Source organism: Pteropus vampyrus, unplaced genomic scaffold (assembly GCF_000151845.1).
Source record: "Pteropus vampyrus isolate Shadow unplaced genomic scaffold, Pvam_2.0 Scaffold10, whole genome shotgun sequence".
Taxonomy (NCBI): Eukaryota; Metazoa; Chordata; class Mammalia; order Chiroptera; family Pteropodidae; genus Pteropus; species Pteropus vampyrus.
In genome coordinates this window covers 13722770-13750649 of record NW_011888791.1, presented here as the reverse complement: position 1 = coordinate 13750649, position 27880 = coordinate 13722770, and the positions used below count along the sequence as shown (strand labels likewise).

The following is a 27880-nucleotide window of genomic DNA, read 5'->3' as shown; positions in this document are numbered from 1 at the left end:
GAATGGATCCCAAAGCACTTTCGGAATTATGCAACTCTGGAGGTGAATTGCCTCAGCTGTCCAACAGCTGTCAGCAGCACTCTGCCACGGGGACAAAAAAGGAGGGAGGATGCAGAATCTCCATGGAACTCCCTGCAGCATTTAGGTTTGTGGAATGCAACTCCCCAAAACGGAACTTGGCCCAGAACAGTCTCGTCTACTCTTGGTAGAAATGCAGTAAAGCCATTTTTATCCTCAAATAGTCAACAGATTTCTCTTTCTTACAAAAGATTCCCGTGAATGGAATCAATACCAGTCCTTTGCCTAAGAAAATCAGTTATATATTTCAAATTACATTTCTTATTTTGGCAATGGCTTTCTTAATAGTTGATTAGGGCATGGTGGGGTTAAGCAGAACCTCATTTCTTTTTCATATATTAAGAGATCAATAAACAATTGTGGAATTGAATTAAATCAAGCTGTCTAGAATCTCATGTCCTCAAATCCGCTGTTTTTGTTGTTGTTGTTGTTTTGTTTTGTTTTTAAATTGGGGGATTTTCGAAGGGCCATCTTTATAACCTGATTAAATTCTAACTTTTGATTTTTCTCCCTGTTAGTTCAGGCCCAGCTGATCACAGTAAACCCCTAGACTATTCTCTTAATTCTGTGCTTTTCCAACTGAGGAAAGCAGGAGACTTGCAAAGTTGCAAAATCAACATTGTGAATATTCTTGGAGCTCCCAATTTATTGTAAAATGTGAGATAAATACAAAAATTGATATAAAGTATAATGTAACATTAAAATAAATTTTAAAGATAATACAGAAGTTTGAGTTTGCCATGGCTACACAGGTACATCCTTAGATAGTTCTCCTCTTATTCCCCCCGTCCCCATCTGCCCATCTGTATTTGCGCTCTTTCATTTGATATGGAGAGGATTTTAGTGAATAATTTTAGGAGACACTACTATAATAAGTACTTTTATTTTTAAAGCATGGCTCTTTTGGATAGCAGAGGGATGAATTACACATTTCTGAAATGACATTCTGATTCAACAAATCTGATGTTATGGAAATAACTGTGATGAAAATGGCTTAGATACGTTTCATAATAAGCAAAAACCATAACTGTGAGTTTGAAAATAATCCAAAACAATCTAACTGCAGTTGACATAAATTATTTCGCCAATACCACTCTAGAGGGAGAAGTAAGAACTTGGTTCTTTCCATATGAATTTAATGAAACGAAAGTTTCTGGATTGTCTATCATGTACAAAACACTCAGCTAATAACTCTAAGGGATATGAAGTGAAATAAGGAAGAAACAGTATTTTAAAGCATTGGGCTATGCTAATATTTGGGACAACCTATCCATATCTCTGGTTGATCTTGAAAAATCAGTTACCAAGAGGTTATTTCCTGCTAAAACTCACGTTGGAACTATAATGGACTCATCAAGACCTGTTATTTTGGTCAGCTAATTTTTGAGAATCAAGGGCTTAGACTTTTTTTTTTTCCCCTCTTTAATCCCGCCCCACCACCACCACCACTTCCACCCCTGACCCATGGATGTTGCCATTTCCCCCTAAGAATTGGATCTCTGAAGGGAGGTCATCTCCTCCCACACGCTCGCAGCGTGCAAAACAGAAGTGCTAACCACTACACTATGGAGCCACCCCTCCAGGGGCTTAGACTTTTGAAGAACTTGCACTTAATTTTACTTCCAACTACTTGTTAATTCGCTGGTTAATTAATTAATTAATTAATCTATCCAGTAGTTCAAATTTTCATTGCTCTCCAGTTATGTACCAGTCTCCGGGGATCGAGTGAATGATACATATCTCCTATAGACAGAGAACTTTCAGTCCCATCTGGATATAGGTAAATGAACATGTAATTAGCAATAAGTTGTATATGAAGTGCTGTAATAAGGGAAAGTTGGGGGGTGGGGCACACAGAAGCAGGTGAGTATGTGACCCTGACACATGAGGGAGAGAAGGCCTCACAAAGGAAGTGAGGTGTTAAGGACCTAAAGGATGAGGAACTAGCCAAGAGAAAGAGAAAGGAAAGAGGTAAGGTAGAAGACTATTCCAGACAGAACAAAGAAAGGCAGAGCGAAATAAGAGAGTGGTATTTGAGCAGAGTTCAGAAAGGGAGAATGGCAGAAGAGGAGGAAAAAGCATGCGGGGGCCAGATGTGATAGCCCTGTAAGAAGGGTTGTGGAGCATGGGCTTTATCCTGAGGGTGAAGGGGATCTGAGCCCCAAAGATTGGAGAGGAGCCTGAACTTCCTCTAAGCAGATGTCATCCTAACTCCCTGGCTCAGAAAGCAAACAAGATATGCATGCGTGCTTGCCATCATACCAATCCATATTTGCAGAGAAGTAATGCTATCAACGACTGACTCTGCCAGAAACTGTGTGGCATTTTAATACATCATGGCATCTAATACGACTATATCGTTAGGTGGACATCACGACCTCTGTGTTACAAATTAGAAAACTGGGCATCAGTTAAGTAACTGGCCAGTTCATACTGTTAGTAAGTCATAGAGTCAGGACTCAAACCCAGGCCTGTCTTGTTCTAAAACTAAAATTCTTTCCATACCCTAGCTTGCCAGCTACATAAAGCAGTAGAAGATGAAAGAAAGGTTCTGCCAGCAGTCTCTCTTAAGAAAAATGCTTGTGATCACAGATAGCTATTTAATCAGAACTCAAATTTGCCTACATTTTCTTTCAATCCCTCACAAACGATGTTCACCAGGGTACCTTGTAAGCACACTGGAAAACTGAATAATAGTTTATTGCTTTGTTATAACATATGACTTTTTCCACATTACCTGTACTCTCCAGGCATCTGACAGAACCATAGCACAGGGCGCAAAAGCCTACTAAAGTCTCTGAATAGATTTTAGCACCATTCTGCCAAAAAGGAGAGCAGGGATTCAGCATCTATTTAGGAAGCAATATTTTGGTCTTGATTATGCTCCACAGGACTCCTGCATTTACTACTAGAAATTCAGACTTAATGCATAATACAGAGAGTACACAGAGGGACCACGGCAGGTGACAGAGAATCCTGTTTTCTCCACTGATTCTTTCCCATTGGCTTAAGATTGTGATATTGTACAGTCTTCTTTAAATAAAAGATACAGTTTAAGATTTTAAAGTACAGCGTATGCTCTGTGCAGGGAATTGCTTGGTATCTCTATTTAAAGGAAAATATTATAATTATGAACAAGCTAACAGACGCTGGAGTCATTAATCGTTTATTAAACTTACTCTTTACCATGTACAAAATAAAGGAGGTAAGATAACCTGGGAGCCATATGTGTCACATGATTTGTTAGGGTCCAATCACACCTAATTTCAGTGGCTGAAGAAAAAGAGGCAAGCAATTAAGGGAGAGTTTGGTCAGCTTCTGTTCAACCAAGGACGGAAGCCTGCACAGCTGGAGACAATTCTGAGCAAATTGATCAGAATTCCTTTACCTTAACTAGAGCTTGGCTAACAAGTTGATACCTACGCGTTTCTATAATCAAGCAGCAAGAATTTAAGAACTCAGAAGGCAAGTCACCTCGGCATATTCAATAGCTCTTACCCATGTCATTTTAAGGAACAAGGACACCTGTTAGTTTGAGACGAGACAGACTATATTTTATGAATAACATAATTTGCTTGGCAACAAAATGCTCAATCTGGTGTTAGGAGAACACCAGATGAATGTGGCTGATTGTAAAATAAACTAATAAACTAGACAAAAAATGGGGACTGGAAAAATTATGAAAACTATTCGTTTCAATGGCATAATATTTGGATATTTGAAATGTTGGATCTCCTATAAAAAAAAAGTGGAACTTACATTTTAAAGTGTGTCCTCCAAATGAGCAGCTAAGAGTCTTCTCTGAGTTGTTAATCCCCAGAATCCCAGGAAGGGTTGCTTTATATAGACTGATGTTTGCTTGCTCCCTTACTTGCCAACATGATGACCACATCCAAAAACAAAGTCTTTTCCTGAGACAGATCAGCTACTTTAAGGAAGTTTCCCTAATTCCTAAATAATGAACATGGTACTCTGGAAAGACACCAAGCATATTAAACACTTGGAGGAGTTAGTGAAAACACTGTTCCATGTTTTTTAAATAATAAAATAGGTCTACCTCCCCACCAGCTTATGATTATTTTTGCAGTTGCAGACTTTAACTCGAAGCCAAAAAGTACTGGAAACACATACTCATTGCTATCCAAATGAGCATGCTGTGTATCCTTTCTTCTATTGCATGGAGCAGGAAGAGCCTACCAAGCAAAACCACCTACACACAGAACAACAACAAAAATGATGATAAGGTTTCATCTGTTTCCACCGCCAGCAAAAGTGAACCTGCATAGTTTGCTTTAGCATAGAAACACTCTTCCTCGATTCTACATCTTTTCCTAACTATACCATTGCCATTTGGGGGGGGAGGGGGGAACAACTAACAATTAGACACACCTGCTTAAAGTGCCCTGTGCTCTGTTCACACTTCATGGTGTATCTTAAAGTGACAGCATATTAAAATGTCAATGCAATTCCTGTGCATTATGCAGCTATCACAGCTGAAAGTACAATTAGAGTTCCTAGCACTGTGTAACTGGACTTGACTCGTTTAGAGTGCCAAAAATCATATATTACATGAAATATGTAATTTTTACAAGATATGAAAACTTAGAAAAATGGAAATGTACTTTCACATAAACTTATAAATTCCTATTGGCTTTTTTGTTTGTATGTTAAGAATACAGTCATTATATTCTCTGGGAGCATACTGTCATGTGTTAGGCATAATACATAAAATTTTGGATAAGGAAATTGTCGCTCTAATATTCCCAAGACAAACACACAGCTAACCATATTCAGTTTTAAATATATATATTAAAAAACCATACAGGAAACACTCCTAAAACTTTATACAGAAACCAAATATACTGAATTTAAATATAATGAATATCATAAACATGAAATGGGATCAAATTGCTTCCATGCACTGAAAAAGAAAAATTGTAAATCTTTTAGAACACATATCCCTGGTAATAAATTGTGACATTCTTATTGTGAAAAATAAGAATAAAGTATTTATACTGTAAGATTATCTCAGTAGCCAAAATAAAATAGAATATTACAAGGGAATTTGGCACTAAAACCAAAATAACAGTTGTTCAAGGAGAAATAGTACGATTAAATTGTTCATTTAAAAACTAATGATAAGATATAAATCACATATTCCAGATAAATGTTTTGGCAGGGCTCTGCTTCCACTAAAATCTCCCAAGGATAACCCTAAAATTGCAAAATCTGAGAAGCTGAGTGAATGTAGTATTTAAGTAAAGCATTTCACAGCAGATTGCACACTTCTCAGAAAAACGCTGCACTATTTCACTTTATCAACCTCTTACAGACAAACACTTAGCCTTCTCTGAAGTATGGTGTGGCTAGGACACACTGTTTCTGTTTTTTTTTATTTTTTTTTTCTAGCTAAGCATTCATTTCCAACTTCTAGAAGTCATTTCGTAACTTGCTAAGCAGCTCCAGGACCAGCCCGATTCCCTCAACTCTCAAGACTCCTGCTCCCAGCTCAGGTCATCAGACCCAGTTCCTGTGTGGGGCCTGGCTGCTATCTCACTCTTGAGAAGGCCCTTCCACTGCCTATTTGGACATGCAAACGTGCGCTTACTCCATTAAACAATAGGTTATACAAGAAAATACACTTTGATGGCTTCAGTTGCTCTAGCTTGGCTACCGGTTCTGCTGGACCATTGACAAATGCCACAGCTTTTAATGGTCTGATCCCTGGGACTTTAATCAGCCAACACCCTATTTTTCAGAGGTCTTAGGTGTCCTCTGAGACATTCCAACAAACACTGCTGCGTTATGCATCTAGTGCTTTTGTTCCACTTGGATTAGAGAGCACAGTCCATATACTGTCTCTTTTTCCCACTTTTATACAAAAGTAGGAAAGTGAAAATCCTTTATGCTATAGAAACCAGAAGTATACATATAAGTGTTCTTTTCAACTCAGGTTTGGCAACTGGTAGATTGATGTGACCTGTATACATTTAAAGCAATAGTTAAAGCTGAGGTATATCATTCCTTTACTCATTCCTTCGGTTAGCACTTACATAGTATCTATTTGGTACCAGGTGCAACACTAGATGCTAGGAGTACAAATATAAATGTGACATGAACTCATATTTTAACAAAAGGAACTATAAAAATCTAATAACACTATGGTGTGAAACATACATATTAATACACATTATACACACACATACACACACACGCATTTTTACACAGTGTTAGAGAAAGGAATGGTTAATTCCATCTGGAGATGTAGAAGACGATTCATAGAAGCAGTCATATATGAGTTGAGTCTTGAAAGATGAGAGAATTTCCCCAAGGAAAAGCTGGATGAGAGTAATCATTGCAAATATAAATAGTGTATATAGTGCTTAACACAGAAAATTAAAGATGGGAGGAAGAAGGCTTAAAACAATATAGCTTCCTCATCTGTACCTACCTCACCACTGGCGGGTCAAGTACCGACCCAGAAAGGTCCAATGTCTAGAGGCAGACTGCTTACGTTTGAATCCTGGCTATCTCCTTCGCTCACTTCTTGACCTCTCTAAGTTCTAGGTACTTCATCTGTAAAATGGGGATAATAATAGTACTTCCTCCATGGGCTTGTTGGAGGGATTAAAACAGATACCATGGTAAAGAACTATATATAGTAGTAAATGCTTGATAAGGCTTATGATTTCTATTACTATTATCAAAAATTATGTGTACTTACAGGTCATGTTTGGGAAATAATAAATGATAGTCTTGTGCAGATATAATGTATGTGCAGCAGAATTAGCAGATATAGTGGATTCTGAAAAGGGATAGGTTGGGGTCCTCCCCAAAAGGCCTGATGTCATGCTAAGGAGTCTGGACTTAATCTTATCAACCAAGGGAAACCATGGATGGTTATAATAGTCAGTCAAGAAACCTCTATTGGGTATAGGAGGATGATTGGTGTCTTTTGTACTTTTATAGGGCATGTGGCAGGTGATGTACTTTGCCATCCTTGAAAACTATCATGGGAGAGTGGTGGTAGCAGTTTGCCTGAGGTGCAGGCAATAAGGGGGTGGGTTGTCTGGATAAAATTTTAAAAAATCTTTAGATTGCTTTTTATTATCACTATGTCCTCACAATTATGAAAAATGTCAGTGATAAAATATGTTCTCCTATGCTGGGCAAGCCACTCCCTCGGTATTCCATGGCTTGGTGGTTTGTTTTGTGAAATCTGAGAATTAACAAGAACACAGAAGCTGGGTGCCCATCAGTACTTCCTGAAGTTTAGGCACAGGTTAATTCAGGAGCAGGAAACAGGCCTAAGAAGCAAACAGCCAAACAGAAAGTTTTAGTGGGGCCAAGTAGCTAGGGAAAGTTTGGGGCATCTCTCGAGGAAAACAGGTCAAAGGTGGAGGCACCATCAAAGGGATCTTGGGGAAAAGAGGTCAAATGACATTAGATGATAGGCAATGAAGAGGAAGATATAGACACAGAGAAGGCTTAAAACAATATAGCTTCCTCCACTGTAGCTACCTCTCCGTTGGTAAGTCGACTGCCAATTGAGAAAGGTCCAGCCTGGTAGTTTCCAGGAACACGAGCATCAACAGCACCTTGTCAGAAATGCAAATTATCGATCCCCCTGACCCAGAAAGCTGAATCAGTAACTCTGGGGCAGGGCCCAACCCTGTGTGTTTTAACCAGCTCTCCAGGTGATTGTGACACAGCCTAAAGTTTGAGAACCACAAATCTCCCCACCTGTGGAGTAACTCCCTAAATATATACAGTACCATATCTTCTGGGTCATGATATCATATTCTGATGCTTCTCTGATATTTGTGCCATTTGTCACCTATCAATATGTATGCCTATTATACCTGAGACCAGTGGATTGATTTCTTTGTTTAACCGAGGAGTGGAGGGTGATTTTTGTCCCCCAGGGGGACAAAATATTTGGCAATGTATGGAAACATTTTTGGTTGCCATACTGCGAGGAAGGTACTATTGGCATTGAGCAAGTAGAGGCCATAGATGCTGCTAAAACATCCTACAAAGCCCAGGACAGACCACAACAAAGAATCAGGCAGCCCGAAGTGTCAATAGAGCCGAGGCTGAGAAACTGTGGTTCCCCTTACAAAGAAAGAGGCTTCATAAGGATCCTTATTAAGTTGGGGGAAGGGGAAAGCAAGGCGGGAAAGTCGACATCCAATCTGCTGTCTTTGAACACAAATCTCCACTTATGTGGTGAGGAATGTTTACCAATTGGTGACTGACTCTGTTTATTGTTGGTCCGTAAAGGAAGTAGGAGCTTTATGACCCTAACCAGGAACTGCTGGCTTTGTTTGCTCTCCCTCTCTTGAGCTTGTCCTTCTGTATATTGTTTCTACCCTGACTTCATTCTTTGATTCCAAAGAGGTCAGGCCAGCCCTGATCTGGATCTCAAGCTAAGGCTTGAGTCCTGGCTGCTCAAACATGGCTTGTAGGAAGAGAGAGGGGGTGGGGGGAGGGCATTTTGGAGACTGCTAGTTCTGGTAGTGACAACCTCCAGAGTTGAGAGATTTGAGAACCACAAATCTCCCCACCTGTGGAGTAACTCCCTAAATATATACAGTACCATATCTTCTGGGTCATGATATCATATTCTGATGCTGGGGGGACAACCTCACTGAAATGCTGAAGCCAAGATATTCTCCTTCCTTAAAGCAGGAGAAGCCAGTGGAAACAGGGCCGCTGGCACCAGTTTAGAGAGCTCTCTGTAGCTAGTTAGGGCTGTGCCAGACATGGGTGGTGGCCAACATGTGGAAGCCCTGGGATGGACCCTCACACCCTTGCACACTTTTGGTACAGCAGAGGTGGGCACACAGGGCCATTTATTGAATGAATTCACCTATTGGGCTTAATTGTGGGGTAGAGGCACAGGAAGGAGAAAGACCTATGGAGATTGGAAGTTGGGCACTGGAAGCATGTCCCACACAGAAAATGTGGAATCAGATGTAAAGAACAAGTGAGAGTCACAAATATTTGGCTTGTTTTCTCGTAATTTGGGAGAGGCTTGTTCACTGTGCCGACCAAGGACGCTTGCTGCTGGTGCAAAAATCCATTTAATTCCTGTGAACGACTCTTGGCATCTTTTCTCACGATGATTTTTACAGCCCTCTCATTTCCACGGGGTCTTTTCACATTTACCACTGTTTGATGACTCTACGATGCACTCCAGTAGCTAAATGGAATACAGTTCTATTTTAATTTTCAAGGAAATTCTTTGTATTTAAAGTCTAAAGTGTGCTTTATCTTCTGCCAGGGGCTTGGATCTGCTTGGGTTTGGGACTCCAGATTTCTTGTTATCAACTGCAGTGGAGGTGAGCAATCTGGAGTGCTCTCTGCAGGACAGGACCAATGCTGGATACTCACTTCCTAAGAGACTCCAAGCGAGTGAGAGGCCCTCCAATGGAAACACCTTTCAGGCACCTCCATGGGAGTCTCTATTTAAACAGGTGACCTTGTGGAGAGAGGCTCCAGATCCCATTACTGACTGCCCGGCTAGAGGCAGATTTGTTTTTTATGAGCTCTCAAGGCACACATTGCGGACCGGGCGTAAATATGGAGAAAACTCACGGAGACCTTGCTCCTTTTGCACAGAATGTAAAGAAAAGAAAATGATGCAGAGGCTTTTAGAGAGTGACTACCTGTCAGTTGAAGGGCCAGAGAGCAAAGTGGTCACCATTCAATTAAAGTTTTAAATTTACTTTATCTAGGGGGATAAAAAAGGGGATCAGATATTTCAGCCCTCCTGCTTCCTTTGGGGAATGGTGAAAAGAGGGAAACAGCTGCTTGTATACGAAGCAGTTTAAGGGTCAAATATTGCTCTGCCCAGCGGTGCTGACATCACTTAACTCTCCCCAGGAGAGGGGCACTGGCTTCATTTTCTGGGCTGGCCGACCACAGGTCAGAAGATGGACCGGTTGCAGCTCCCATTTTGTTTCTCTTCGAGCACCTACGAGGTCAACAACTGCAAGTGATCGTTGCAATCAAGACAAAAACTTTGTTTTCATTGGCTTTTTCAAGGAGAAATTTTTTTTCACAATTTATGAAAACGCAATGTAGCCAGAAAGTTAAAATACGAATGTGAGTTTCGAACTTTGCATAGTCATTAGACTAATCATTAGTCATCTGTGGTTGACAAGGAGGGTTATAATTTGACACCTGGCAAAAATCAGGCAGATTTCAGAGAATTTAGAGCTGGGAAATGAGATGGAAAAAACACCCTCTTTTTCACTAGGAGGTCCCATGAAGTAACATTTGCAAACCACTTTTCTCTCCACAGAAGTGAACAGCCCGTGATTCAGGGCTGTGATGTCTCTCCATCTCTGACTGCTGGACCTCCTCCCAATCTCCTCCCAGAGCCTTGTAAGCACTGGCCAAAGTTATCGGCTCAGAAGGTTCCCAGAAGTGAAACTCTGGGAGTCGACAGAAAGACAGAAATAACTTCTCAACCTGATGCTTAAGCAACAAGAGACCACCAGAAAGTTTCAGTGTCAATTCTGAAAATATTTTCTGAAATATCATAGAGCCATGGGAGAAAAAAGTTTTAGGATGACAGCATCCTTAGCTCCTAACTTCTCCATAAAATTCCAGATTTTCTTCTCTCCACTATGACCATTTTCTTTTGTGTAATGTGATCAAAATATTGAACCCTGAGTTTGTATTTTCTGATCCCTGACCTCTCACAGGTGTTCTGGCTCATTTCCTGAGAGTTATGTTTGATTTGGGAATGCTTCTTTCTTTTCTCCTGTTCCCTTGTTACAGTTTGAAACCTGGAACACCCGCACACAAGACCCTGCCTATCTCCCTGTGCTACCCAAAAAGCACTCTTAAATGTTCTCTCGGAACTTGGCAAGCATCTGGACAGGGACAGTTTTCTCACACTCTGGGAAATCAAAATGTAAAACAATAGTTCTTTTCCAATTCTTCAACCTGAGAATAAATTTCGGGGTCATTTCTTTCTCCTTTTATTTTTTCTATTTAAAACTCACAACGTCTCCATTTTAGTACTAAAAGAAAATCAAATAAATAATCTACTTAAGTTTTCAGTATGTAACAAGGAAACAGAAATGCTAATTTAGAATTCTTTAGGACCAAACATCAGCATAAATCCAAAAATGATTCCAAGATTATTGCTTCAGAAGCAGTGATTAACATTTTCAGAATAAATCTCTCCCTCTCCCTCCCCTTCTCCCCACCTCCTCTCAGTTTGCAGGAGACTAGAAAATATTACTTTTGGAAGTCATGCATTATTTTTGTTTTGAAATAAAGTTAGAGGCCTGCTTGACACTACTACTCTACTAATCCTAGTTGTCTTTGAAAAAAGCTTAAACTACCTAACAAATTCTGATTTTAAAAAAGATATTGCTATGTCTTTTAATTCAATAAGAGTTAGGCCAATTACTGTGCTAATAAAAAGAGCTACCTTGAGGAATGCAACAGGCTCTGCCTACTCTACCTGGCATTATTTATTTATTTATTTTTTAAAAGCTAGGCTTATGAATTATGTAGCTAAAAATAAGATATTGTATACACTAAAAACATTCACTTAAGAAGGATCCAGGCTGGCCTCATGAGGCCCCTCTATCACCAGTATCATGGTCACCACCCAGGAGAATGAGTCCTTCTCATCCTAGTCTAGTGGGTGGGTGGGTGGGTGGTAGGTATCCATGCATTGGACTGGAAGAAACAGGCTAGGATCTTGGCAGAGAAGAAGAGACAGGACTGAGAGAGGCTCAATGATCCTGGGTTGAAACAACAATTTCTCCGTGTGCCAATACTCTTCTAGACGCTGCATACATACATCAGTGAACAAAAGAAAGACGGCCCTTTGCTTCTAGAATCCTACATTCCAGTGGAGGTGGGCAAGTAATGAGTACACAAATAAATCAACTTGACAAGATCGGAAGACTAGGGCAAAGATAGGGTAATGAGAAAGAGAGAAACACAGGACACCACTTTAGATGAGTCGGGCCGGGGAAAACTCACAGGGGGTGACAACAGAGCTGAGGTATGAGGGCTGAGAAGGAGCCAGTTATTCCAGGAGAAAGGGAGACCAAGCACACAGGTCCCGAGACTGGAGAGAGCATGGCATTTTCAAGGAATAGAGAAATCACATTGCTGGATGTGTACTGAGATGACATTATTTTTAAGCAATGAAATCATGGCTTTGGAAACACAAGGTATCAAATTGGGAGAAGCCTCGTAGATCATTCAAAGGTAAACTCTTAATTGCCAGGTAAGGCATCAAGTCTCAGACTAATTCTGTTGATTGACAGAGCTGGGGTTAAGAGTGCTGAACGAGAATGCTGGTCTCCTGTCTTCATCTTCCTGCATGACGACCCATTGCCTCTGAGGTGATGTGTTCGTCACATTCTCACCTTGACACTGAAAGTATGTCTACAAAGAAACTATCTCTGTTAACCTGTGCTTTTGGAATGAAAATGGGTCAGAATTCTAACCAGTTCCCACTTTGACCATCTTAAAAATAAATCAATACTTTGGTGTACTTGTTACTGTCAGAATTTAAAAGGATACAAATGCAAGGATAACTTAAATTCTAAAGCCTATTTTTTCTTTGAGTATTTAGCATGGCTGAATTAGATCTGATAGTGAGATGTTTACCATGATATACTGTTTTTTCATAAAAAAGAGAAATGCATATCCCAGATAGATTTTGATGACCAAAAATTGAGGCTATTCAGTTTAATTTTGGATTGTTTTTTGCTATAAATGGAAAGCATGTAACCTATTAGGTACTCTAAAAGTTTCACTGGAGAAAATATTATTCAATAACCCCCAAATGGGAAAATTTTCTTCTGTAGGAACTTGGCCCAGAATATGTAGAGTTGCATCTAGAGACTGTACAGCTCTATTTATCATCTTGCAAACTTCTTCATTATGTCAAAACTAAATCTCAGCTGCACCCTGACTGCACAGCAAAAACAACACAGGCTATTTTAGCCATCTCCACAAGAATATTTTGAGAATTAATTGATTTTCCAGGAATGTTAAACAGTATTATCAATTTTTGGTCAAGGTTCACAATTATATTATATTATCGGCTTAGATTTTATGTTTGTCTAAAGAAATTTATGGTTTTTACTTGTTTCACAAAGAGGAAAAACAATCTTCTAGAATATCCATGATAACCATAGTTTTAAGCCGTGCTACAATTCCAACAATTTAGATTTCATTAGGCTTGATTCCCACTATACACTCAACTCAAAAGCAGCTTTCCCATGGGCAAGGCCTGAAATTCTAAGGTCCAGCTCACAGTTAGTTTTCTCTTCTAGAGCAGCCTCTTTCTCAACACTTAATAAGTTTTCTCACGCTACAGGAAAAGCCCAGCTAAGTATCCTAAAGTGTTTACTCCCTGGCACATGACTTTTAAGGACTATTCCAGCCTTTTTGAGACAAGCACCTGCTTTTTTTTTTTTTTTAATAGACACAGCAGAGGAGCAGGCACCCCTGGATAAGATGATTTTATTTTCACTAGTAGCAGATTGCTTAACCTAAAACTCATTTAAAATAAAATAATTACTATAGTCAAATAAACAGCAAACATATTTAACTTTCACTTTATTCTTGAATTTAGAGCTAGAGTTTATCTCAAATAGCCTTTGAATAGCCACTGAAAATAGACATGTATGAGTTCCAAATCCACCCCCTAACCTATACTTAAAATAGAAGATTATCTGAGAAAAGTTTATGATTGCATAAAAAAAACTTAGAAAAATATCCCATTTGTTTTAAATTCAAAATAATCCTAAATCAGTTCATTTTACCACATATTTTATAGTCATATTAAATTCTAATAACCCCAAATTAGACTCTAAGCCATGGCTAATGTAAAATATTTCTTTCCAGGAGAACCTGTGATGGGCATTGACTAAATAAGTAGACTAATGGAGTTGCTGAAACTTTAAAAGCAGTTAACATAGCACTCTGGATGGACCTGGGGGTGGTGACAGTCTTTATTCTGATGCTCAGTTTAGAATTTACTTTCCCCATGACAATGATAAGAAAATCATTTAAGAATTATTTACCTTTCAGCTTAAAAAAAAAAAAAAGTCTGGAGAAGCCCATTGAGAGGCATGAAGAATGCATAGTTTAATATAATACCGTATATTAACTATATTAAAATAAAAGAATAATGAATAGGTGCTTTTCCTTCTCATGCTGCAGGCTGAGATCATTGTAGAAGTCTTTGCAGTTAAGCAGAAGAAAGAGAGAGGTATCAAAACAGAACATACCTTGTGTTATTAGCTAAGGGATAATCTTCTAACTTGTTTAATTATTTGAGGAATAACAGCTACTGTACTTTAAACAAACACTAAATCTTTAAAAATTTAGAACAAAACACAATTTAAGGATAGATTAAACACATTACAAAGGTTCCACAATGTGAGTCATAAAAATGGCATGGTCCTCTAGGGAGTGATTTTAAATTCTATTTGAAAAAAAAAGAAAAGAAAGAAAGAGAGAGAGAGAGAGAGAGAGGAGAAAGAAAGAAAAAGAAAGAAAGAAAGAAAGAGAAAGAAAGAAAGAAAAAAGAAAGAAAGAAAAAGAAAGAAAGAAAGAAAAAAGAAAGAAAGAAAGAAAGAAGGAAGGAAGGAAGGAAGGAAGAAAGAAAGGAAGAAAGAAAGAGAAAGAAAGAGAAAGAAAGAAAGAAAGAAAGAAAAGAAAAAGAAAGGAAGAAAAAAATTTAGAAACAACAGTTCAAGATTATAAAGTGAGTTACAGTTCATTTAACATAATAGAACTTGGCTATTTTACGTGAGAGAAACTGACTGGGTTTTTTTTTTAAAAATTTAATTTTATTATTAGTTTCAGTATACAGTACTTTGGTTAGACATTTATATAGTTTATAAAAACAATCCCCCTAAGTGCTCTTTCTCTCCTCTGGCTCTCCACCTAGACATTACATTAATGCTGACTGCATTCCCTATGCTGTGCTCCCCATCCCCGTGACCATCTATCAACTACGAATTTGTACTTGGGATTTTTTTTTAAATATAGAATTTTCTCCTGATTAATAAATCTGAGAAATAATTTTAGCCTATAGATAGCAAGATCATTCTGCATAAGATCTTTAAGACTGATTTCTACCCCCAGTGCCTCAGAGCAACATGTCCTTATGTGTCCTCTCATTCTATTTCCTCCTCATCACTACTGGGTCACTGGAGAGATGATTAAAATTGTTCAGTAGCAGCAAAGGCTGACATGCATGGAGCACTCTCCATGGATAAGGAAACAATTGCAACCGACTCAGCCTAGGACTTGACCTATGTTCCATGGGGAGGATCACCAAATATGAAGGAGTGACAAGACTTTCTATTAGGGATGTTTCTGAGCTTTCCACAGTTCTGATATAACCCCTGTTCACCCAAAGAGAGGCAGAACATTGTCAAAGTAAAAATCCCAGAAACAATATTAATGATATCTCTTCATGGGGTCATGGCCATCTTCCCAAAATCCTCTGCCTTTCTCCAGAAAGTCGCACCTATCTAGAATGTAGACATGCAGCATTCTTAACAGTACACAGAATGGGATCATTTTCTCTAGTTTTAGGGTCATGTGTAGGTTATATTAGTCTTTTGAATTAAATCACTATACAAATTTGGGACCCTTTAAAGTCTGCCATGAACTCATTGGCAATAATTAATTTAATTTGTAATAAGCATTTAGGTGGGAGCAAATGTCATTTTAAAGCACACATTTTATTCACTTAACACACTCACTGAAGCCCTAAGATGTGCCAAGCAGAACATAGTTAATTGTCACCTCTATTATTTCCAAATATATTATCCAATTTGTGTACCATTTTATTTGATCATGTTAATAAATAAAATCTCTAATGATGACTGTATGGAAAATAATGACAAAATCAATGCAGAGTTGCAGTGTGCCCACAACCCAGTACTTCCTTGCTTTGGCTCAGCAACTTAGAAAGACATTTCAATTAAATAAAACAAATCTCAGAGAAACCCTAATATAGTCACGCAAGTACAGAAGAAAATTTGAAGTTATACTCATATGTATTTGGGAAAATTGTAACCATTTCATACCATTATATATTTGCCATTGATTGCTTTAGCTACATGACAAAAAATATATAGTTTATAAAAATGTGGTTCTACTTCTTTCTTATTTTACTTCAGATACCTTCTCTCCATGATTAGAAATAAGCCATGACAGTAGTAGAGCCCTGAATTGCCATGGATGGTGAGAAGTTAGACATAACCATGGTCTAACTGTGAATGTGATATTAATGTTTTATATCATGGACAAATAATTAGCATAAGGAAATAACCTTCTCAGCTGATCCATTAATATTTTTTGTTAATCTTATATTCTCTACTGCCTCCACTCTGTAGTCCATCCTAAACTTTCCCCATTGTTCTCTCCCCATTTAAAAAGGAACCTTTTCTTTTATTTATAAAAAGGGTCTATTGAGGAAAAACATTCTTCATTCCTTTGTTTCCATCCTGCTGTTCTGTTGGCCCTAATGGCTGCTCAATGCCCCCTGTCCAACCTCTAAATCAAGTTCATGGTTGTTCCCCCACATCTCGCCACAAAGGAAGGCTGTAGATGTTACTCAGGCCTTGGCTCTTTGCTGTCTGCTAGGCTCCCCACAAAACAGCCTTTTACCATAGCCCATCCTCAGATTTCTTTTTATTAAAGTTTGTGGTGGGCCTATGCCTCTAAATCATTTTTACCCATCAGAGCCATTTACCTTCCCTCATAACAACCAATACTCACTCTTCTCCCATCTTCTGGCATTGATTTTTGTCCCTGTAATCTCACTCTGTAGGACAAAATGTGTTTTTTCTGGCTGTAGATAATATATTCCCATATCGCTCTTACAAACCACAGAATGAGCTCTGCAAGGAAACCTCTGCCCTTCTACTTCCATTCATTGCTAAATGAAAACAAGGAGAACCTCAGGTTAATGAGATGTTTAAAACACACACACACACACACACACACACACACACACACACACACACACACAGAAATTCTTTACATGAAGATGTTTTACACAGCTGCCTATAGGGTGTTCAGCAATAGTTTCTAAAGGCTGACCAGTGACCAGTCTGGGCTCGCTGCTCAAGATTCACCCAGGAGGTAAATATTGGTAGGCTCCACCCCCTGAGTTTCTGAACCAGTAGGTCTGGGGCTTGGGGGTCACCTACAGAGAGTGTAAATCAATCTCAACAGCTTGAGTAAAAAGCCCCATAAGCTCATATAAAACAACACGCGGATGCCAAGTTTTTAACCCGTGTAAATCTTTAGAATTCACACAGTGATTAATATGTTTTGAGAGAAGTATGATAAGACATTTTCAGTGCAAGTTAAGTCCTGATGGGAGGAAGGAGGAAAGCCAGGGTATGTACTGGCCACTCACCAACAGCCTATAACTATATGTCTATAAGGAGTTGTGAGAGTGCCTCTCCCCTCTTGCCTTCCCTGGCACCCACCAGAAGACATGCCTTGCAGCTCTTTGACAGGACACACTTTTAAAAGATCAGTTCTTACAGGATCAGTAATTAATTTACTTTGTACCTGATTTATGCCCCTTTCAAAAATGAAACGAAACAAAAGTCATGAAAAATGAGTTGGGGTGAAGCAGAATGAATACCTCAGTAATTCTCTCTTCCTGAAGCACAATGAGCCATTTCCTTTCCTGGAAATAAAAATGTAAGCTAAAATCCCCTTGGACTGTGACTTCGATGAATCTCTGGGGCTTCCGAATGCCATTTTCCCCATACAGGTACAAACCTTCAAATGCATACGTCATAAAATTTCCTCCCACCTAGGACCCTGTTTATTTACAACTGTCACCCCATTCTAGGCAAGAGTATTCTTCTTACTAAGGAACCACTAGACCACCTTTCCTTCCTCTTAAAGAATTCCTTTCCCATTGCACTTCCGGCCTGTGCTGTTTATTTGCTCAGGTAACCACTAGCCACATGTGGCTTTGAGCATTTGAAATGTGACTGACTAGTCAATATTGAGATGTCCTCTAAGTGTAAAATATGCACCAGAAATTTCAAGAATTGAGCATAAAAAAGAATGTGAAATATCTCATTAATAATTTTTACACTGGTTAACACGTTGCTATGATAATTTGGGGGTCTACAGGGATAAATAAGATATATCATTAAATTTAATTTTACCTGTTTCTTTTTACGTTTTAAAATATGGCTCTTAGGAAATGTAAAATTACACACGTGTCATGCATTTTATTTCGATTCGCCAGTATAGTCCTAGATGAAGTCCAGAATTTTACTTTCTGTGTCAAAGTTTGTCAAACTTGCTCCTTTGGCAACTACAATCCCTTGCGCTGGTTCAGTCCACCCACCTCTCATCTTGGCACACGTAGTAGAAACCCTTGCACGTCACTCTTCCCCAATCCAATCTCTGAAACTCCACCACAAGCTTGAGATGATTTTGCCCACCGCCCTATCAATTACTTTATCCCTTTCTATTCCAACAGATTCTCACTATCCACCTCTTTCATGAAATCTTACAATTTTTAATGAAGACAACACAACTGCATATGGGTCACTTTCTAGACATTCTTTTCTGTCCATATAACTCATAGGGCTATTATTTTTTAGTTTTACCAAATATTCATTTATTCGAAGGCATTCACTGGGCACCTCCAGGAGTCCAGGCACTGTGCTAGCCATGGGGGTTACCTCAGCACACAGTCCTAAAATAAAGCATGAAATGATGTCAACAGGAACATATAGACTAAACCAATGCTCGCCTGCCCTCAGACCCAGAAGAACTCTCTACTTGCGGGAAGGGTTTAAATGCAGTGTTCACATAACACAAGCCTTCTGGCTTGGGAACTTGAAACCATCTGACTCCATATTAAATATTTCCCCTCTCCCTCACTTTGTATTCCCCTTGTGTTTCCCTGACTACCTTATAAACTCTATTTGTCTTTGTAGTCCCCTTAACTTTCTTTTGTTGACATAGTATTAAACACCATGTGTGTGTGTGTGTGTGTGTGTGTATACATATCGTGTGTGTGTGTTTATGTATATATCTACTTATTTATATATACAATATAAATATATATATACGCATATATATATATTTATATATACTCATTTATTTCTCACAATAATGTAGATACTATCATTATTCTCATTAAAGGATGAGAAAACTGAGGCACAGAGAAGTAAAGCAACGTACCTGAGGTTACACAGATAATAAGTAAAGAAACAGAATTTGAACCCAGGCAGCCTAACTCTGGATTTACTGGTTGGATGATTTCTTTTAGAGTTCTTAACTACACGGTTATCCTGACTCAGAGAGAAGGCAAACACCAAGGACGATGAAAGCTTGAAGCTGCTGGGGTTATGTGGTGCCAAGTGAGAGAAGCCACTCCAAAATGAAACTAAAAAGGAAAAAATAGCTGAAAGTAGAGAGGAAGAGAGAAAGAGAGGGAGACAGAAGTTGAGAAAGAATGAGAGACAATATGAGAGATATTATTATTTTATTTGAATCCCTGGAGAATACAAAGCCAGGAAATCCTTTTGGTCTTCTTAGTTATATAAGTAAATAGGGTCTTCTGTCGTTCATAGCTATGGGTTCTTAACCAGAGGGTCTTCCCACAGTTGTACACAAAGTTCTTTGTATATAAACAGAACTGTAAAACCATGTATATGCACATCTCCGGGGAGAATCTCAAAGGAAATCTTGATACTACCTAACTGCCATGTGTAGAGCATTGTAACCAAATCTCAGCTAAAATTATGTGGGTCACATAGAACAAGGCAATCTTCATGTGGCTAGCCTATGCTTACATTAGGTCTATACTTATATGGAGAAGAATAAGCTATTTCTTATTTAAAGCCAAGTGTAATAATATCTAAAGTCTCTCCATAAAAGATTTATCAATTATAACTTCTAATAATCTTTTAAAATGCAAAGTGAGTTCCTGTTGAATTGAAAATGCATGCTTGCAACTTAAGTGTCCACCAATGGATGAAAGATAAAGACAAGTGTGGTATATTATACACAATGGAATATCATTCAGTCATAATAAAGAAGGAAATCTTTGTGACAACATGGGTGGAACTTGAAGGCATTATGCTACGTGATATAAGTCAGAGAAAGACAAACACCATATGATCTTACTTATAAGTGGACTCTAAAATAGAAAAAAAAGACGAAAACCAAACTCATAGATAAAGAGAATAGACTGGTGGTTACCAGAGCCTGGGGGTGAGGGGTAGGCAAAATGAGTGAAGATGGTCAAAAGAAACAAAACTTCAGCTATAAAATAAATGAATCATGGGGATGTAATGTATAGCATGTGTGACTATAGTTAATAACATCATGTTGTATATTTGAAAGAAGTTAAGAGAGTAGATCTTAAAAGTTCTCATCACAAGAAACAAATATTTGTAACTATGTGTGATGATGGATGTTAACTAGACTTATTGTGTTGATAATTTTCCAATATATACAAATATAAATCATTATGTTGTACATCTGAAACCAATATAACATTATATGTCAATTATATCTCAATTAAAAAAAAGAAAATTCATGCTTAGGTCAGCTCTTTAACAAAATGCTACAAAAATGACAGTGTGTCAATCCTAATTCTATTTGTCTTTGGACCCATTTCTCATTCTTCCCTTGTCCTGCTCTGGTCTATCAGGGAGAGGAACTGCCCTCTGCTAGGCTGGGCTTCCCAGTATTTCGTGAGTTCAACAAACAGGAGCTCTGGCTCATCAAGTACAGTATTCCCACTTTATCTGTGGGAGAAACACTCCAAGACCCTCAGTGGATGCCCGAAACCACAGATAGTAACAAACCCTATATATGTTATGTTCTTCCCTGTGATAAAGTTTATTTTATAAATTAGGCATAGTAAGAGATTAACAACAGTAACTAATAATAAAATAGAACAATTACAATATATTATAATAAAAGTTATGTAAATGTGGTTTCTCCTTCTCCCAAAATATCTTATTGCACTGTACATACAGTGTAGATATGATGGACAAAGGGATCATTCATGTCCCAGGCAGAACACAGCGGGACAGCTCGAGATTTGATCAGGTTACTCAGAATGGTGCACAATTTAAAATTTATGAATTATTTATATCTGGAATTTCCTATTTCATATTTTTAAACCCTGGTTGACCATGGGTAATTGAAACCTCAAAAAGAGAAGCTGTGGATAAGAGGGACTACTGTATTTCCTAACTGTGGCAGTAAGGGTTTGTTCAATCATCATTGTTGCATGGCTGTTTTTGCATGCTTAATGCACTGTTTGCTATTAAGCTACAACTCAGGTATGGTGTTCTTGGGTTTTATACAATGCAAATAAATGAAGATTTTCACTATGCTCCAAGAGCTTCTAATTAGAAAAACAAAACAAAACAAAACAAAACAAAACCAGAATTCAATAATTCAGCCACAGGTTCACTTTTTAAAATGCTCTCGATCATATTAAAACCCATAAGATATTTTTTCTCTTGGAAACTAGATTTAATGCATTGCCCTGATTTGCGTCTACCTTTAAGAGCAAATGCATTTTCCTGGAAATATGGCATTTGTATTGGCAAACGGTTACACGAATAAATTCTTTAAGCACCATTTAAGAAGTTTACTTGAAATTTTGATGTCTCACACCAAAATGCTGACTATTGAATAGTAATCTATTATATGTAATGCCAAATGAAAGTCTGCTGTAATAATTCACTAGATAAAGTTTAGTTTTTACATCATTGTGATAAATATATCTCGCTTACCAGTTTAGCCACAAATCATACCTTATGGCTGTCATGTGAAGGCAGTAAAATATTATATACCTTTAGATGACCTCTATCCAGAAATGCTTTTCACTTTTCACATTTTATCTGTCAAATAGTATTTTCTTTAAGAAGTAAATATAAATGCCATTATTGGGAGAAGCTACCGGCCTAGGACAAGTTCTAGCATTTAGTGTTCTGACAGATTTTAATTTGGATATCAGCCAAAGTCAATAAAACTTGTTCATGCAGAACCTTACCTGGTTTTCACCACATCGAGAGGGTGCATCAGGCAAATTTCTACAAGACCTGAAAGATGATAAAGAAAAGTCCAATAAACACTTACGTAAACACTGGTTCTTATTTCCTTGACCCTACTGATTTCTCAACTATGATGATTCAAATAAAAACTTGGAACTTTGGACATGACAGCTAATAGTTGTAGGTTAGTGGCAAAAGACAAAAGCATAATATGATTTTATTGCAGTGGAAGCAAGATATGTGAGTAAATACTTATTCGTCTCCTGGTAGAAGTAGGAGATGGAGCTTTAGAGGAAGAAAATGAAAATAAATCACATATCCCAAATCCCAATCTACTAGGCAGGAAATACTGAATGCGAACCCAGTCTAATAAATAAATATATGAAGAAGGGAGGGAGGAAAGAAGAGAAAGAAGAGAGAGAAATTCTTTCAGCACCCCACTCTAGCCCACTTGCTAAAATAGCAAATCATAAGCCTCAGTTTCAGTGTCCATGAAATAAAAATAATGATTGATAGCTTAATAGAGAACATGTATTAAGTGTTTATTGTATACTAGGCATTGTTCTAAGCAGTACTTAGTTTATCTCATTTAATCCTCACGAGAGCTCTTTGTGATAGAAGGTATTATCCCCAATTTACAGCTGAGATAATTGGGAAACACAGGGTTAAATAACTTGTCTAAGATCTCACAACTAGGAAGTAAATAGTCTTAATCCAACATAGCCCATGATATGAACCATTGCACAGTGTAGAAGAATTAATACAGCTTCTTACAAATCAACTGTAAAGCCCCCTTCCTATTGTCTCACTGAGCAAAATAGTAGTAATAATCATAAGTAACCTTAGCTGCAGTCCCTACACAGTGATGGCCATTTAACAGACATTATCTCTGATACGTACAACTACTGGGCAAGATCAATATTATCATTACCTTACTTGAAGACAATAAGCAAACTGAGGTTGACAACATTAACTGATTTGCCCAAAAGCTACCCAACAGTGTTTGTGGGTAGTTTCTTAAGGGCAGAGCACTTACCTCTCTTTCATTTGCAAACTTACTCAATTTGAGCTTATTTGTGATTTACGTCATCTTCCCCATTATATCTATAGACACAAATGTCTTTTATTCCCCATACTGGTCAGGTCTAGAAAGCTCAAATGGCCTGTACCTTCTAGCAGGCCTACCTTGCTTCCATAGAAGCTTTTGGAAGCTCTTCCTGTATAGGCCCACTGTAGTTTATAAAGTCATATGTATTGACCCAAAGCAAGTAAGTGTCTTACTTTGACTAAAACTAATGGGACCCAGTACTGATGTCTGTGCCAAAGCTTCCCAGCAGGAATGCTCCTTAGTCATTGGTAACCAAGTCACTGACCCGATCAGAGTCTCACTGCCTAGACTGGAGAAAGGCACAGAAAAGTAGAGGCAACAGAATCTCTGGGCACAACAGCTAAACCTTTGAGGCACTGTTTTAGCTTTATGAATAAGCCCTGTTTCTCAAGATCACCCAGGTAGGTTTCTTCCTTGCAACCAGTAAAGTCTCAATATACTTCCTCTTGCTTGAAATTCACCTTTGCCTTTGAACCTTGAAGTCAGAATTAGGTGACCAGAGTTTCTGTCCTGGTGCCTTCCTGGAATGATCGTTTACCCTGGGGTCATCAGTTTCTTATTTGTAAAGGAAAAGGTTAAATGGTCTATAATACCTTTGAGATCTAGTATTCTATATTTGCATCCTTGTTCTTGAATCTTATAATTCTAATTTATGCTTTCTTATATTAGCTAGAAGAGTTTAAAGCCCTAATACCATATATAAGATTGAGTCTGGAAACTCAGACTTATAAAATAACATTCTTACCAAAGAAAGTATTGCAGCAGGCATCTACTAAGGGCACTTCTGTGTATTTCATGAGCGTAAAGGAATAAGAGATGCAGAATCAGTTTACCAAAGAAAGAACACAAAGTTTCTCCCATTGACTTGGCATCAGAAAAGAAGCAAAATAATAAACAACGAACAGCACTAGTTGGCATATCTCTTTAAACATTTACCAAAAGAACCAATAATCCAGCAACTTATTAAAACTAATAGCAGAACTTGGAGCATATGTTCACATTTATATATATCAATTTGCCTATTTGCAAAATTGTTCTAGTTTCCTGTGTGCTAATGTATATTTCTGGTAGTAAAGTTTTAATAATTTTTCTTTTCTCAGAAAATGGTAATTTTCATATGAGGCAATTGCATGTTTCTCACAATAACAAGCAAGCAAAAATTGCTATTAGATTTGTTTAAATTAGAAGATTAATTTTATAAGGCTGGAACTAATGCAAATTAAGAAAGCCCAAAGCAGATTGATATTGTGAATTTACCACCTTGTAAATGTTTTCTTGTTCCTACAGATTCATGCCACTTCTGCGGGCATGACCATTCTGCAAGATTCAAATGAAACAGGCAATGCGACACTATCATGGACACAGAAAGGCATAAGCTAGCCCCTGAATCCGTACCTTGGAATATTCCCTGAATGCTCCCTTCTTTGAATTGGCTCGAGTACATGCCTTCACCTCAGCCAACATGTCCCAGAAAGGAATACCACCCCACTGTCACAAATCTTCCCCTAGCCTCCATCTTCTCTGAGAAGGTCTCCTAGCTTGTTTAACCACAAAACTGCACACAACATAAACCCCATCTCCTTCCTCTTATATAACCTGAACCACAGTGCTTTTTTTACTTAAGAAAAGTATAAACATTACCATACAATGATTAGCATAATTGATGAAAGGACAGTTTCTTCTCAGCATTCAACTTACTGTGCTTTTCCTTTTCTCTGGAGTGCTATCCTCCTGTGAGGACACAGACGCGTTCACTTCTGAGAATCCTACTTACCTTGAGATTTCAATTTGGGCAACTGTTTTCCTAGGTCAGAGACTGTTAACTGTCCCCTACTATTTGTCCTCACTTCTTCCTGGCTACCCAGAATAAATATTGCATTTCCCAGCCTCCCTTGTTGTTAGGCATGACAACAAGTGGTTTCAGCAACTTCTAGGAAGTCTTCTAAAGGTAAGGAGCCTGCTCCTCTCCTCCCTTTTCCTCCTTCCTGCTGGTGGAATGTAGACATAGAGCTAGAGGGGCCATCTTAAACATGAGGTGACTTCCGGCATGGAGGCCACACACATAGCATAGCAACAAGACAGAAGCTGTCCCGGACATTGTGGAGTTCTGGTCTGTCTACCTCCAGACGTGCATGTTGGAGAAAAACGTCTATTTCCTTTATACTACTGCTATTTGGATTTTCTGCCACTTGTACCTCAACCTAATTCTAACTGATATACGGGCCCTTTGATGTGCACCCACAGAACTCTGAACTTGGGTCATTACATGGCACCGAGACTGCTTTCTTGTCTGAAAGCTCCATGAGGACAGAGATACCTGCCTTTTTACCTTTGCCTTCCCATCACTTTGCACGATAGCTGGCACTCGGTAAGCTCAGTAAAAATTCGTTGAATAAAAAAATTCATGCTGATCAGGGTTAGTGCACAGGCTATTATGTCAGCGGATTCTCAAGATAAATTGAACTGGCAGGTATTTACTCTGCATTTACTTCACCAGTTTGAACATTCTACAACCAAGCAAATAAGGACAGAGAAACACTGGTAAAAATTAAGTAAATTAAAGCGCAGGAAGTGTTTGAAAGGATAGAAAATAAAGAATTGCAATATTGTTAATATGTGAGAAGGCAACTAATCAATCAGCACCTAATACACTGCCAACTGATTCTTGACAGTTGTGAGCATACAAGGGTATTATGCTAGGAGACGGGGACATGGCCTGATGCGGTATCAAGGGTGCCTGAAAGGCTGAATGATTTCAAATGTGGGCACAGATACGTCACTTTGAGAATGGTCTTACATGTAAAGGGAAGATGTTGAACAGAGAATAGAAATATGCATAAAACTATGTTTCAGGCCCAGTTATTAAGTGCTATTATTTACAGTGTGTTTGCTATTCATGTCCTACATCAATTCTAGTGTGGTATAACTGTGTACTTTTATCCTCAATTATCAACTGTCTTCAAGGAACTATGTCATTGTTCCTTGTTCTCATAAAACTAGTGACAGAAAATATGAAGAAATATATTAAAAATTTTAAGTAAAATTTCAATTAATCTGTGGCCTGGGTGTTCCTTATATCTGAGATTGCTTGTCCTAAGTCAAGTACTAAGGTTGATATATGTGAGGGAAAGACCATTTAAAAAAAAGTCATATATAAGTATAAATATAAATCTCACTAGGAAGCAGTTCCTACAGTTTTCACCTGCTTTGCTAACGACCACTGCTAGACATCGCATTACTCAATGACATCCTTTCTCCTTAGAGCTGGGAGTAGAAAACCACATAAAAGGCATCACTTCCCAGAAAGGATGGGATTATTCTCATTTGTGAGATTTAAAATGCTTATAGGGAGGCTGGGTGAAAAAAGTGAAAGAATTAAGAAGTACAAATTGGTAGTTGCAAAATAGTCATGGGGATATAAAGTACAGCATAGGAAACGCAGTCAATAATATTGTAATATAACTATGTGTGGTGCGAGGTGGGTACTCGACTTATTGGGGGGATCACTTTGTAAATTATATAAATGTCTAACCACTAGGCTGTACAACTGAAACTAATATAATAAGATTGAATGTCAACTGTAAATGAAAACAAAAATTTTAAAAAAATTTAAAAATGCTTACAACATAAAGCAGACTTACTTACTTACTTACTTGCTTATTTATTTATTTATTTATTTGTTTGTTTGTTTGTTTATTTATTTATTTATTTAATTTCTTCCCATTTCTTTACAACCTGGGCCATAGAAAAGTGACAGTAGAGAGTGCACTGCTACATTGGTGGACTGAGTATGGGGATATATCCCACATCTGCTCATTCTTAACAGGGTCCCAAAGAATTTATAGAAACCAAGAAAATGCTGTTGTCATTCCCATGCCTTCTTCCCTGCTCCTCCTCTGCCTTTATCCAGAAATAGTGTTATAATGGGCCCCAGAAGCCTTTTTATAGCAATAGGATGGGGCAATGGGGAAGACAAACTGGGTGCCGAAAAGTTGACGTGAACATAGTTCATTAAAGAATAATGTTGAGTGATCCTTCAGCTTAAGGTCTTAATCTTGATTTTAACTGTACACAATGTTATTATATCTGTTCTAAAATACATTATTTGAGAACAGAGTAGTCTAAATTTACTCTGTCCTTTTATCACTATGTCAATTCGCTGTTCCTTTCTCTACAATTCCATATATATAACTACTATATTATATTTTACATTACCAATTATATTACATTATATTACAAATATCAAAAATAGCATTTATCATACCATGTTATGGCTAGTAATATATAGAAATATATATCTAGACATTGTAGTCTATGTGAATGGCATCTTCTAGATTTGTGAAAACGTGTGGTCAAATACAAACCATGAGCTCTGAGAAAAAGGAGTATTTAACTTTATAGGCCCACTGAGTAAGTAATGTCCAATAAATAAAATTCACTCAAAAAGTTCTCTATCTACACTCGCTCCCTTGGTCATTTCACCCGTACCTCATGGCTTTAATTATCATCTATATGCTAACCATTCACCAATTTACACATCCAGTTCAGACTTTTCTTTCAAAGTCTAGACTAAAATATCCCACTGCCCATTGGACATCTCTGCTTGAATATTTAATAG

General features: G+C 38.0%; 1 protein-coding gene across 3 annotated transcripts in view; it reads right to left on the bottom strand.

Annotated features, from left to right (window-relative positions):
• SLC25A21 (solute carrier family 25 member 21) overlaps positions 1-27880 on the bottom strand; it is a 437307-nt gene that overhangs the window by 151845 nt on the left and 257582 nt on the right. For 2 of the 3 annotated variants that reach the window (XM_011376513.2, XM_023522305.1), the window contains exon 2: positions 22154-22202. In XM_011376513.2, coding sequence (XP_011374815.1) covers positions 22154-22202 — 49 coding nt within the window. Of the gene's footprint in view, positions 1-18737; positions 18827-22153; positions 22203-27880 lie in introns of all 3 variants that reach the window. The other variant, XM_023522310.1, reaches the window with a different exon arrangement.